Source organism: Danio rerio, chromosome 8, assembly GCF_052040795.2.
Source record: "Danio rerio strain M-AB ecotype USA chromosome 8, GRCz13ab, whole genome shotgun sequence".
NCBI classification, from domain to species: domain Eukaryota; kingdom Metazoa; phylum Chordata; class Actinopteri; order Cypriniformes; family Danionidae; genus Danio; species Danio rerio.
In genome coordinates this window covers 45,924,299-45,940,000 of record NC_141028.1, presented here as the reverse complement: position 1 = coordinate 45,940,000, position 15,702 = coordinate 45,924,299, and the positions used below count along the sequence as shown (strand labels likewise).

At 35.2% G+C, this 15,702-nt stretch overlaps 1 protein-coding gene across 5 annotated transcripts in view; it reads right to left on the bottom strand.

The window, feature by feature from the left end:
- The window catches only part of rnf34a (ring finger protein 34a), a 47,947-nt gene that overhangs the window by 21,138 nt on the left and 11,107 nt on the right, over nucleotides 1-15,702 (bottom strand). For 2 of the 5 annotated variants that reach the window (NM_001030068.1, XM_087262827.1), the window contains 4 exon segments: nucleotides 232-1,133; nucleotides 8,814-8,843; nucleotides 9,072-9,273; nucleotides 14,261-14,323. In NM_001030068.1, coding sequence (NP_001025239.1) covers nucleotides 949-1,133; nucleotides 8,814-8,843; nucleotides 9,072-9,273; nucleotides 14,261-14,323 — 480 coding nt within the window. In that variant the 3' untranslated portion in view covers nucleotides 232-948. 5 annotated transcript variants of the gene reach the window in all.

The following is a 15,702-nucleotide window of genomic DNA, read 5'->3' as shown; positions in this document are numbered from 1 at the left end:
GATTTATGCTAAGCTAAGCTAAAAGTGTTCAAGCCAGAAACAGATTGGCTGAATGGATTCAAAAATGAGTTAATTACGTAACTCTAAGAAAGCTAGAGTTTAAAAAAAAAAAAAAAACGGTGTTTCTTTAAAGTGAAGGTTATTGTCACATACACGATATACAAATAGATTCATTATTTTGACTAGTTCATGGCTTTTCTTTTCAGATAGGACACATCATTAATGTAAGTATTTGCATACAAAACAGTTCCACCTTCTTTTATTATTCTCACCACATACACCGATACATATGCTGGTCTTCCAGCCACACACGCGGTGACTAACAAACCTGCAAATGTCCGAAGACTTTTGGACAATGGAAGTCATAGGATTACAAAACAAAAGAATGAGAATGACCACAAAATATTTCCTCTTTCTCTCAGTCCTCGAATGGTCCCAATACCAAGTTATCAGGAGCTACAATGTTACTTGTAGGAACTCCAAACTTTGTTCGAAAAAAAATAATAATAATCCAAGATGCTACAAAATCCAAGCAAGAAACAAAATCCCACTGACAAGAAGAGAAGTAGAAGAGCAACAGGAACTTTCAGATGCTGAGTTATGGTGCACAATGATAATAAAACACTTGAGTAACTCTCATTGTTCTGTTCTTTGAGTTTCTCACAGTGCTTGCATGTGACAGGTGAGCAGAAAGCTGCAGGACATCGGGTCGAGGTTGTGAGGTGTTGCAGCTGAACAATTGCATATTAAAACAAAGCCTCATTGAAGAGCTTGAGGAATGTTCTTACTGAAGCGTCTATTGACAAAGCCATTGCGGATCCCAGGCTGAAGGCGTCCTGAAGCTTCATGAAAATCTACGCTGAGAACTTTATCTTTCTCGACGATGGGGCACTTGCTGAGTGCGTCCTTAATGCAAAACAGAGGAAGCAGGGGGTATTCCTAAAAGTATTAGGACTTGAAAACATGCACGGCCCTGATAACGTATTGTCTGCATATTGGGCATTCGCTCATGCGCTTCCCGCATTTGGTGCAGGTGACCATGTGACCACACTCCAGCAGCACACAGTCGATGACCGCGTCCATGCAGATTCGACACAGGTTATCGTCATTCGATAACTGTGTCCTGCAACTATCTGTTGTTGGAGAGAGATAAACAGATGGGCTGTTATGACGTTTCGATTTATCTCGAAGGACAGGATCTAGAGGTTACGGTCAATCTAATAACAGCCAATAGGGTTCATTTGAGTAGGATATGTAATGTCTCGTTTCCACTGAGCAGTGCAGTTTGGTACAGCACAGCAGTGCTTCTCAACCAAGTTCCTGGAGGAACACCAGCTCTACACATTTCCCATGTCTCCTTAGATAAGTACACCAGATTCGGATCATCAGCTCATTAGCAGAGACTGAAAGAGCTGTAATGGGTATGATAGACAAAGGAGACATTCAAAACATGAAGTGCTGGTGATCTTTCAGGAACATGGTTGAGAAACATGGCACTACAGTACATACTTATTTCAGTTTCCACTATAAAATGCAAAATAGCAAACTGTACCATTCCACTTTTTTTTGGGACCCTTTCGTGAGCATACCTGCTGTAGCAGAACAGTATGGTTCCCAAAGGGTGGAGTGAGACTCACTGCTGAATGCTATTATTAGTGTAACACGCCAGGAGAACGAGAACACAGGAAGTGTGTATTTTTAGTACATAGCTGAAACACAATGAACCACACTCAAAAAAGGAGACAGAATTGAATCTGCTAAATGTCTTTCATTGTTATTCATGGAATATCTTTTTGAGTTAATGACCAATTCGTATTTACAGTGGGGAAATTAAGCATTGAACACGTCATGTATTTTCCTGGGAATATTATTTCTAAAGGAGCTGTTGACAAGGAATTAACCCAGATTTTGGTAAAAACCCAAACAATACAAACATAAAAATATAACAAAATTAAAATTGTAAAAATCTGAAAAATAAGTTATCTGAAATATTGTAATGACAAGGAGAAAGTGCTGAAATACTGAAAGATATTTATTACTTCATATAAAGGCTTTTTTGGTGATGGCAGCGTAAAGACGCCTCTAATATGAATGATGAAGTCATATGGATTGCTCAGATGTGATTTCTTTTCACAGATTTCACACACTAGAAAAATCTTGATGTTCTGTAGTTTTCATCTATCAAGTCTGATCTTTATTTTGTATTTTTTATTGGGTTCGAGTTAGGTGATTGGCTGGGCCATACTACAGCTTGATTTTCTTTCTCTGAAAGCATTTGAGAGTTTACTTGGCTGTGTTTTGCAATAAAGTCTGGCTGCAGATTTGCACTTGCACCTTCAGGCTTGCACGCTCAGACTTGCACGCACAGGCAACCGTGCTTCCTCTGCAAGTGATGTCATTTACAATTTTCACCCGTAGCCGCTTGCATGAAAATCTTTCCGTAATTTAACTTAAGGGTGTAATTTAACTTAAGTAGGAAAATCTAAGGTAATGGATTTCATTAAGATCATTGCAACAAACTTCTTATCTGTCACAAACTCAAGTGCCTTTTTTCTAAGCGTTTCACTGTAGTTTTTGGCAACATATGGTGACGGGTGGCACAGTTGCTATAGTTACGTAAACAGATCATAACGAACCACGAATGCTTGCCTTAATGTTACACATCATCTGTGCTACTTTTTTTCCGTTAAGCAAGTCAAGACGTTCCCTTATCGAGTCGATTTTGACATTACGTGTGGAGGACCTATAAAACTGGGCTGGGATCATGTAGAGACTGCACTGAAACTGCGATTTCATATGGCTGCACTCCTGCGCAGACGTGCGAACTTATCACCACGTATACTGTATATTGGTTTATTTAATCAACTGTGAGATTTTTGGGTTAAGGACTTCATGCAAACGAGCCATGCACTCTCCGGCGAAGTCACTTGCATCGACATCTGCATTCTTGTTTGCAATCGTCCTGGGACCCGCTGAATAAAGAATAGCTTCCCAAGTCATTCAAGAATCATTGCTGTAAGTCCATAATGTGTAACTTTTAGTTATAATACTACAACTCCTTAAAATATTTTAAAATAAAAACTAAAATTGAAATTTTCCTGGTGTTTTTTTTATTCATAACTGTAGAAGTATAATGTGTGTGTATATGTAGACCTCATAGTTCATTTAAATAAATAATAAGCTTTGCTGGTATAAAAATGTTAATAGTAGCCTGCTTTGGTAAATTTACATTAAAGCATTATAATCATATGATATATACAAAAGCTTTTCGGGGGGTAGGGGTCGGTTATGGTGTACAAATTGAGTAATTAGCATTAATTGACAATGTCGTCACTGTCAACGCAAACAAACTGGAAACTTTCTTTTGGTTTATTTGTGTTGATTTGTGACAGGTGCAGGTCTCGATCGTAAATGGCGTCACTTGTATAGGAAGCATGGGTGCCTGACCGTGCAAGCCAGACCCTTCTCGTGTTTTGGATCATTGTCTTTCTGAAATATCCACTCCAGTTTCCTCTTCATCATCCTGCTAATGTAGATGTTGGACTGAAGCAGCTGATATTCATTTACAATGAGGAAAAGCAGAGGGTTACTGAATAACTACTGAGATTTCAGCTGCTGTCTGGGCTTTCACTGCCTTTCTACACCTCCCTTTCTTCATGTGTTCAATACTTTGCCATTTCATTTACTACACATAACTTCATTTGTAAACTAATTAGATTTGTTTTCATTGCAAATCAGGATTTCGTTGGTTGTTAACAACACCCAGTGAAAATTTCAAGTCAGCAGCACCCTGAGAAATGTTTTCTGAGAAAAATGTTGACGTGTTCAACCCCCAACGTGTTTGTACGATCTCATTCTTACATTTTAGTATAATTTGCTCATCCCTCAATGAGCGGTAGAGATAGGGTGGGTTTTGGGGGCAGACCTTTTAAAAATCATACCTTTTCATACTAATAGAGTCTTACACATTTGTCCACCACATTTCTGATAATATGTAAATTAGTTGTTATTCTTCTGGTCATTTAAATAACACATCTAAATGTGTGGACAGCGCAAGAGGCATACAGCTTATTCTCTTTATGTGCTCCCGCTTAATGCACTTCTACATTTAAAATAATGAACTTGTGTGTAAAAGATGCGATATGTGAACGGCACACACAGCTTTCAGTTTTTGAGCAAGAATGGTGACCATCGCAACTTTCCGGCCTACACCATGCCTACCAAGTAAGGGTACCCAAACCTCAATTGTACTGTACTGCAGTGTTTATCAACCACATTCCTGGAGGACCACCAGCACTGCATGTTTTTGATGTCTCCTTTGGCGGTCACTCTCATTACAGGTCGTTAGTGTCTGCTAATGAGCTGATGATCTGAATATGGTGTGTTTGGTTAAGAAGACATGTAAAATGTGCAAAACTGGTGGTCCTCCAGGAACGTGGTTGAGAAAAACTGCTGTACTGTACTAAATTTTCTGCTCAGTGGAAATAAGGCATAATTAGTGATGCACCAAAACTGTTACAATATTGAACAAAAAGAAATATACAAAGAAATATTCAAATTAATTAAACAATAAAATAGTTCAGAAAAAAATAACTGAAAAGCAACAACAAAAATCAACCAATAGCTCAACCAAACTTCAACAAAATACATATTTTCTATCTTCTATTGGCAAACACTGCCAACCAGCCAGACACTTTCCCAAACATCCAACACTATGATACATTGTCAAAGAAACTAACTAGTTAGTCATAGCTGTTTCTCAAACATGATTGGATATCTGTCTGGACCACCTTAGGTAGCTTTTATTAGAGATCTAACAAAAGTGGAGTGATTACAGATGAAAATTAAAATGCTTGGAGATCAAAATAACCTCTGATTTTTGCTGTAAAATAAGGAATATGGCATCTAAAAACTACTTCACTATTTTAGTTCTCCATTATTTAGTTCTTTATCTAGACTCCCTCGTAGCTTCATGCTTCCACTGTGGTGCTGGAACACATGTACAACCTCAAACTGAAGCTCACAGAATTAAATTTGTATATGACATTAAAAATAAAGTTCAGTAATTTAGGAAACACAAATTGTAGAATTGACAACAGAACCTGAAACCACAGTTGGCCCTTTGGAGAATGCTACTGTAGGTATACTTTAGCTTTACTATATCATATTTACAAGCTTTTTGCACTATTTACTGTTTTGCATCTGCACAACTCTTGTTTGCACTCCTTGCCTTGTATTGTTTACTTTTTTTACTCACATTTTTAGATTTTATTATGTGTGTAATTGTATTTATTGCAATTTCTTTTTAAAATTCTACTTTTTGTATTAATAGTATCCGTTATGTACCTAGGGTCTGAGAGTAACACAATTTTGTCCTGTACATGAAGTTAAATTGTCCATAAAGCTAAATTTGACTTGACTTTGACTATAAACACGCACATTACACTTGAAATCTTTTTTTTTTTATATTAAACAAACAAATAATTTTGTTGTTTTATCTGGTAAATAAGATGTTATTAACTACAGCTCTTAAGATGAACTAAGAGCTTACCTCACTAAGATGAGGTAATAAACCAGATCCAAATGAATGGATTCACAAAGGCTGCCCTCTACTGGCAAACAGTTATAAACATTGATATGATGCAACAAGGCCTTGCTCACCTGAAATCATGCAACTTGTGCAGTTTGGTGCACACACACAAACACACAAGTTCAAAATAAATGATTTCCAATGCATTAATAACTTCTCAAAGTGCTCAAAACTAGTTATTGCTTAGCCAATCAAGTCTTGCCTGAATATCAATTTAAACAGGTCAGCAGTGTGGATTCACTGCACTGTGAACAAAACTGGCTCCTTTCATTTTCTGCTGGAATTTTTGTTGACAACAGTTAAAACAAAAAATAAAAAATGATGGTGCATCACTACATCCTTACTGTGAAATTTGCATGAACCCTAGTCATACAACAGAAATAATAATGAAGGGCATGGATGAAATGGCACTATGGGAGTAAAACATTACAGAAGATCAATCATTTTTACCCCAATTTAATAACAAACTGCGTACTGCATTATTAATCATTTAAGGCAGTAGAAACAATATCATTATCATATCATTATTTTATATTAGAGTACATGCTCTCTGGCAGTGGCCATGCAGGGAGGGAGTTGAAGTGCAATGACATCACAAACTGCAGTGCACTGGTGGGCGTGAGCAGGGAACATTTCCACCAATCAATCGCAAGCCTTACCTCCGATTCCGCCATTGCAGATTGGAGGGGGATAAGCTACCACTTAAGTGGGAGGAGCAAAGCACAGCTATTAGACTCGGCTAGGAGTTAAGAGAGTAAAAGGTACACCGTGTAATTATTGGCCCCCCATAAATAAAATGTCTTGCAGGAAAAAATGTGATTCAGCTTTCCATAAAAAAGTAGAGGCGTTTAATATTTGCACAACTAAAGTGTACATATTAATTTCACTTAGCACCAATTCATCTTGAATTTTACATACCCACTGTACATATACATATGCAATTTTGTTCATATCTATCGGCATACCTCTGATTATTAATAGCAACCTCTATATACATTCATCTATTGAAAATCTCTGTTCATACTTAATACAACCTGTTTATAAATGTTCATAGTACATCTATCGGTAAGTGTCACCATAGTTGTTCTGTAATTGCACTTTATAACATATCTATATCCTGCACTTGCTGCTATTGCACTCAAGGTTAGACCTAAACTGTATTTCGTTGCCTTGTACTTGTACATGTGTAATAACAATAACGTTGAATCTAATCTAATCCAGATGAACGTGGTAAGTCTTACGCTATTGTCCTGAGTAATTGGAACATTAATGTTTTAAATGAATGCCATTACAAATGTTTCCACTTTTAGATGCAGCAAAAGCTCAAGAGTTAGAGCAAAACAGCAGGAGACTAACCGGTCCCACTTTATATTAAGTGGCCTTAACTAATATGAACTTACACAGGAATTAATAGTTTGTTACAATGTACTTATTGTGTAAATACATGTATTTACTGTGTACTTGACAATACATATTTGAATATACAGCTGTAATTAATTTTTGTAACTAAATTTGTAAATACACTGTAGACCATCCCTTACACCTTAACCCACCCTAAAACCTACCCATGTCACCAAACCTGTCCACAACCCAACCTCTATCCCAACTCAAAAGCTCCACAAGTGTTCTCAAATACATTATAAACACAATAAGTACATTGTATTTATTTTTGATGTAGGTACATAGCAGGACACTTAATATAAAGTGGGACTGACTAACCAATAAGGCAGTCCCTCCAGGATTTACAGAGATATATTAAATCATTTAAAGCCTAAAATGAAGGATTTTTTTTTAATTTATGACATCATTTGCTTAAATTTTGTATTTTAAAAATACTCAAAAATCTTTGATCTCAATATCTAAAACTCCTGGAGTTTTATCCATGCTTTCAAAAAGAATTGAGAATACTTTTGAGTATTAGAAAAATGTCTGCCCAAAATTGGCTAAACTTAAACCCAATTTGAAGCATAAATGCTTTACTGCATTAAGAATATAGCAAGACTGATGGAAAACTGATTAATCTTTAGACAGGGCTTGACATTAACATTGTGTGTATGGAGTTATATTTTGCTTGTTTTTACACATTATTTAACATTTGTGGGAAGGAAATAATTAGTTTGGTGTGGCCAAAGAAAAACTTGGCAAATCCGTTTCAGTGCCATGCACTAAAAAGTCATGTGAAATAAACTATTAATAAAAGCAAAAAAAATAATAATAATTGCAGAGTGACACTATAAAACCACAGCCCAATTGCTCATGCTGATTGAGCAAGGTCATTCACAACACACTAAAAAAGTGAATTGATTGAGAAGGCATGTGGACATAACACATTTTGAAATCAAGTAGTTTTAGCATGCCAAATTTTAAATTTATGGATATATATATATATATATTTGTCAAGAAAATTGTGGCTAGTGAAAATGGCGAGTGTCTAGGCATGGGACGGTATAAGATTCTGACGGTATGATAACCTTGGATAAAAATATCACGGTTTCACAATATTGTGATTGATGCTCTAAAATATGTTCTTTTTAAATGTTTAGGAGCAGTAAACATGTCAGGCTAAATTATTAAAATGAACTTTTGATTTTTGCTGTCTTCATTAGCTTCAAAAACACAGATATATATAAATGAATTGAAAACAACATCTTTGGATATCTTTTCTGCTGGAGATACTGTTTTAAAACCTTAACTTTTCAAAACCGCAGTAAACAGTTATTGTCCCATGCCTACGAGTGGCTAGCAAGGTTGCAAAACTACAAGCCACAGTGGCTAGTAATCAAAAAAGTTATATATATATATATATCAAATATGGTCTAAAATATTAATATTAATTAAAGTAGCTCATAGTCTTGCAATGCACCTTTGCATTTTTTTAAATGTGGATTTCTTGGCATCCAAACTTGAGTATGTCCCATTTAGACGATTAAGAGTGTTGTAAATTTAAAATATGGTTAAAATATGGTACAAGTTTGAAAGGTGGATTTATTATGTCCTCTATTAATTAAATATTGAAATAATTATAAAAAATAATTAAATTTTATAATTTACATTTTATAGAATTATTTTGAAGACATTTTTAATTTTAATTACACAGTGTACCTTTAAAACAAATCCTACCATTTAAAAGTGAAAGCCAAAGCTGATCATTAAAGAAATCAACTTAAGCCTACAGCAAAAAAAGCAACATTATTTTTATTAGTTCAAGTCAGAAACTTCCTACCTGCAGTGATGGGGTTGCTCACGTTTTCCACTGAAAGGAAAAATAAAAAAGCTTTTTTATATACAAAAGAAACTATATACATTTTTACAACAACAACGACAACGACAACAACGACAACGACAACAACAACGACAACGACAACGACAACAATAAAACTTTTATGGCCAGTTTATTTTAAATCAATATATTCGTGACAAATGTATTATTTTACACTCTGTTGTTTTAGATTTAGTGCAGTGTTCTGCGTTCAGCACTCACTAGATTTGCGATTGTCCTCGTTCTCCCGGTAAAGCCTCCTGACGCGCTCCACCAGCTCCCACTTCTCACAGCAGCCAGAGAAGCTTACAAAGTTCCTCGCCAGGATCTCCTTCAGCTGCCGGACAGTCAACTGCTCCACGTCATCCAGCGAGGACAGGTCTGACAGAGACGCTCTAGCCCGTCGCCGTGTCTGAGGACTAACCTGATAGTAACGGCACAGATAAAAACAATATTATAAAATAGAATATAATATGAAATTACATATTTGAGCATGAGACCAGAGAGCCAATGTGTAAATCAATGTGCCAACTGCCATTGTCTCACAGCAATCCTATTTGCTTTGTGTTTATCTTTTAATGGATGTTTAACAGCCATCAGCATTTTAAAGCTTTTAATTTATAAAAAACAACACATACATTCATAAATATATACTTTGTATTCTATAATCTTTGCATTAAATAAAAAATAAATAAATAAATAAATAAAAAACACTAACTACCGCCTCTAATGCATTTTCTATGGGCGGAACATTGGGTGGGAATTGTGACATTGTTCTAGCTGCCATAATCAAGTCTTTTTTTTTTTTTTTGGTCAAATAAGTTTTATTGAAGACAGATTCAAAATGAAAAAGGATTTGCATGTTTGCTTATTTTGTCCACATATAACATAGGCAAAGCAAATTAAAATAAATAAATAAATTACAATACATTTAAAAAAAGGGGAAAACAATATGAAAATCATAATAATAAATAAATAAATAAATAAATAAAGCCCACCCACATACAAATGGAAATGGAAATGATGAAAAAAGCATATTAAAACATTACAGAAAGGATGCATTATTTCACAAGATTTTTTTTCGAAAATAACAGATAAAATGATTCCAAATATTGTCAAATTGTTTTAGCTTTTTTTTTTTTTTCAAATAGTATTATATTTGCTCCAAGTGTAACAGAGATGTTAAATGTAACTCATTTGTCCAAGCCACTGTTTACATGTAGCGGATTCCTTTTTCCCCAAAAAGTAGCTTCTTAGCAATAGTTGACCAATTTAAAAACTATTTATGTTGTGTATTTGACAACAAATGCATTTGCTCAGAGAATCCCTGAATTAAAAGCATTGGATCCAGTTGTGACTGCAACTTCAACACCTCAGAAGGCACTTCAAAAATTCTATTCCAATTACTCTATCTTACAACAAGAAATAAAACCGTGAGATAGATCTGCATCTGATGAATTATATTTGTCTCGGTGAAATATTTCCATACCCTCCTTCCCAGTACATGCTATTGGTTAGGCCGGCCCCAAAGTTGAACCCAGAGCCTGAAAATAAATACTACACGGCAGGAGTAGCGAGAAATAACCATATAAAGTTGCTATATGGCCATCTAACTACTTTTTACTTTTACTTTCTTTATAGTCCACAAGTGGAAATTATTTTTGGGCTTCACCACACTTCAACCACATCAGCATTTACATTACACACACCACAGAAAAAAACAGGCAACACAAATACATTCATTGTCATCACATACATCACATTAAAAATTCAATTCAAAACCCTATACATACTTAGAACCCAGTATTTAAAATTCTAATGGCACTCGGCACAAAGGACACTGACACAAATTTTTCTTTACTTGAGGATACCTAAAACATCTTTTTGATGGCAAGAGCTGAAATGTGATATTCAAGGGATGAGAACAATCATCAGCATTGACGTGTGCTTTCTGTTTAACTCTCACTGAATAAAATTCATTTGGTTGTCTTTGTGTCAAGTAGTTAAAATTGTCAGTGCAATTGTAGGTAAAGCACATTTTTTGCTTTTCCTTAATTTGTAACAGTAAATACCATGCATTCCTGTTAAAACTCACAACACGTTCAACCAAGTTCTTGTATACCATTTCCAGAACTTGACAGATCTGGACTCATACCAAATTGTTATAACCTCCTAATGAGATGCAATTTTTGCATTGCTTTTTTTTTTTAAATGCACACTGCATTTGCAGCAAATATTAATCCACTATCAATCCATATTCCTAAATATTTAAAACATTGAACCGTCTCTATTTCATGTCCCTCAAGGACCAGGGGCCTCGTGGATCAACGCTGCGTACGCACAAAAACTTTGCGTACGCCAGGTTTCACGCTCAGAATCGCTCACGTTTGGATTTACTAACGATGAACTGAACGTGGGAATGTGTGCAGCTCCACACCAGCTTTATGGCTGGCGTACGCACATTTTTTGTGCATGCCTGTTTTATTTCCATTGGCGACTCCTAGAAGTAGTTGTGTTAAATTGCACTCTACAAAGTGTCTTTGAGCCTTGCAATGGCAGCTGTATGAGACAGGTTCATCTAGCAGGTATATAAGGTTTCCATACCATACAGTTGACCAGCCAAACATTAAAGCGAAATTTGCAGTGGTCGCCTGTTTTCCCAATGTAATGGGAGCGATCTACCGCACGGATTTGAACCAAGTTCATGCTCGAACGTATAAAAACATGATGACACGCGTATTACAAGCTGCGCCACTGAGACTGTTAAGGGTACTACAACAGGGAGGGGTTTTGCGCTCGTGCATGTTGCGCTCAGTTTCACGTTCATTCGGATGTACAAAAGAACATGCGTGGGATTCAGCGTATGCAGTGTTTCATACATCTGAATTTTTTTCTGCGTACGCACATTTACAGCTTTGTGCGTACGCAATGTTTTAGTAGGATTTCCACGCAAGTCTTTGTACATGAGGCCCCAGAAGTTTCAACCATTGAGGACTAGCTTATTTCTGCTAATTATCATCTCCTTGGTTTTACTAAAACTGATCTCCAGTGAACTCCTTTTACACTAAGTTTGAAGCAAATTTATATAATTATAGTACAAGGTATCTCCTTTTGCTCCTATTTTAGTCAACCAGCCTTCAAGTGCCATATCATCTGCGTATTTAAATAACTTAAAACCTAAATCCTGGATCTTAAGTTCATTTGTGTAAAGAGAAAAAAGTAAGGGTGATAAAATGCTTCCTTGTGGAACTCCTGCATTTACAATCATTGTTCTAGACACCATATCGTTAACAACTACTATTTGAGGACTATTTAAAAGGAAATCTATAATCCACCAAATAAGAACACATTTCACTCCTATAAATCAAGTAATCTTTGAAGGAAAATTTCTATCTGAATTGAATTAAAAGCGGAGCTAAAATCTAGAAATAAAATCTTAAATAAAAACTAGTTACAATATAAAGCAGGGATCAACAAACTTATTCCTGGAGGTCCGGCGTCCTGCAGATTTTAGCTCCAACAACAATCAAACACACCAAAACAAGCTAATCAAGGTCTTACTAGGTATACTTGAAACACCCAGGTAGGTGTGTTGGGGCAAATTGGAGCTAAACCCTGCAGGGCACCGAATCTCCAGGAACGAGATTGGTGACCCCTGATATAAAGCATCGACTAATAAGAAAGCTTTAAAGACTGTCAGAATTAAGGTCTTTGTGTAAAAAAATCCTACATAAAATAAACCTTGTAAATGCAAACCCTTTTTGTTTTGTTTACTATACATAGTTTAAGTCAGAATTATTGGCCCCCTTAAATTTTTAGACTGCTTGTTTATTTTTTCACCAATTTCTGTTTTACAGAGAGAAGATTTCTCCAACACATTTCTAAACATAATAGTTTTAATAACTCATTTCTAATAATAGATTTATTTTATCTTTGCCATGATGACAGTAAATAATATTTTACTAGATATTTATCAAGACTTTTCTACACAGCTTAAAATGACATTTAAAGGCTTAACTAGGTTAATTAGGTTAACTAGGCAGGTTAGGGTACTTAGGCAAGTTATTGTATAACGATGGTTTGTTTAGTAGACAGTCGAGAAAAAAAAAAGCTTAAAGGGGCTAATAATTTTGACCTTGAAATGGTGTTTAAAAAAAATTAAAAACTGCTTTTATTCTAGCCAAAATAAAACAAAAACTTCTGTTTTCCGGAAGAAAATATATTATCAGATATATAACGTGAAAATTTCCTTGCTCTGTTAAACATCATTAGGAAAATATTTTAAAAAGAAGAAAAAAAAAATCAAAGGGGGCTAATAATTCTTACCTCAACTGTATATATTTTCTTGTTCTTTATCGTTTTGTATTCTGTTTGGCAATGTCAATTTTTCCACTGTTATGTTTGTTTCGATATTCAGATGCAAAATAGTAGCAGCAACAGCTGAGGAAAATGATGATAAAGAATGATAAAGAATCACACTATCTGCTGAAGTTTTCAGTCATTCATATTGTTGTATCGTCTAAATGCATGCATCTTGACATCAGATTTAATTACATCAAAAATATATCTGATACCTTTTAAATTGCATTTTCACTTATTGGAAAAGTTATAAAATCGCAAGAGATATTCTTATCACAACACTCAACAACATTGCATATTTTCCCTTGCTTTGTAATACTAATCATAGTTTAACCATGGTATATGTAGTAAAATTGTAGCTACACAACTGATAGTCATTGTGGAAAATTGATGGCTAATACACTCATACTATAATAAAAACACGGTTAGTTTTTTGTAGATGCACATCTATCATTTATCTATATGGCACTGTCAGCAGTGTTGCAATGTTTGCAGCTCAAACATTAATCAAACTTCTCTTTTGCTCTTACATGAGGAACAAATCTGAACTTTAGTGTTAGTACAGTGAAAGGGAAAGATGTAAAATCAGTTTCTGGTGTCCATAAAGTGTGTATGTGAAGTTTCAGCTCAAAAATACCACACAAACTACTTTTTAAAACTTTCTCTTTTAGGCTTTTATCCTTATTGTGCCATTTTGGTGACTGTCTCTTTAAATTCAAATGAGATTGTGCTCCCAGTCCTCTTTTCAAACAAGGATGGAGCTACAAATGCCTACGTGTCAGCATAGTGGCAGATTCCATAGCGTCCTATGCCAATTAGGAAGAGATTGTCACTAATGGGTGGGGATTTCCCACTTTGATGACACTTACAAATCGTCAATCAAAGTGTTTCTGCATGTTTTTTAAATGAAGTGTGATTATAAATAATAAAATGTATACATTTTTATCAATAGAAGCTGGATATACTCACAGACTGCTGCCACACAACTGTGTTTAAAACCCTTTATAGAAGTGATTTTTGCATAATAGGTTGCCTTTAAGACAGTAACTCACCTCTGGCGTGTGTTCTGTCTGGTCAAGGTTAAGGAGTGAGACTGAAGTGGAGTCCTCAATATCCTATCAGCAAGGAATGTTTACAAAGAAAGAATATAATTAGCCATCCATGCTAAGCCTTCGAGTACAGCTTTAGCAAGAATTCGCCAGACTGCCACAAATAAACACATCAGCCAAGCTTCTTTCGCATTAGCTTTAGTCTCTCGAGAGCATAAAATGTTACAAAGTAGACTTAAATTTAAAACTAAAACTGTGCAAACCAGTTCTGTCACATGCATTTGTGAACTAGACATTTTGAGAACAGATTTTTCTGCACTGCATTAACACTACACTTCTGTAGCTGAGGAATTGGCAATGTTTGACATGAAATACTGATTAAAAATAATTTGTGAAAATGTAAATATTGAGCTAATTTGGACATATGATCTAGTTATTTTGCATATTTTGCAATATTATAAACATTATAATTATAAACATTATAATTATAAACATTATAAATATATATATATATATATATATATATATATATATATATATATATATATATATATATATATATATATATATATATATATATATATATATATATATATATATATATATATATATATATTTATTAGAGCTGTGAACCTACACTAGTCTCACGGTTCGGTTCGGTTACGATTATCATGCCATCGATTCGGTTTAATTCGATATCACGGTGCATTGACGATGCTTTCCATACACAGTTTTATATTTTCTTCACAGCAGTAGTTCTTGTATTAAAATGTATGAATATATTTATATTTATACATAATTTGTAATACAATTTTGTCGTTTAATACAAACAGTCAGATATATAAACTGTAACTTTAAACAAAACGAGCATTAAGCAAATAATATAAACAAATATAAACAACCAGCTCAATTTCTGATCCTTGTCTAGTTCTCTTACACCTCTTTGATTGTAACTTTAAACAAAACGAGCATTAAGAAAATAACATAAACAAATATAAACATCCAGCTCAATTTCTGATCCTTGTCTAGTTCTCTTACACCCCTTTGATTGGTCACACCCTCAACAAAAACGGTTGCGATTGGCTCTTGCGCGCTGCGCTCTTCAGATAAGTGACACTGATGAGCGGCAGGCGGCAGCGGCGATCTCACAACTGATGCATGATAGACACGGTGGAGAAAACTCTGCAGACACGCACTCGTTTCTGTATCCAAAAGTAATGCTGTAAAACAGCCGAGAGGAGAAGAAAAGCCACCCCAGCAGGTCAAATGGGCCACTGTGTGTGTGTGTGTGTGTGTGTGTGTGTGTGTGTGTGTGTGTGTGTGTGTGTGTGTGTGTGTGTGTGTGTGTGTGTGTGTGTGTGTGAGAGAAAGAGAGAGAGACAGAGAGAAAGCGAGAGCGAGAGCGAGAGAGAGAGAAAGAGAGAAATGGAGTAGGCTACTTTCAT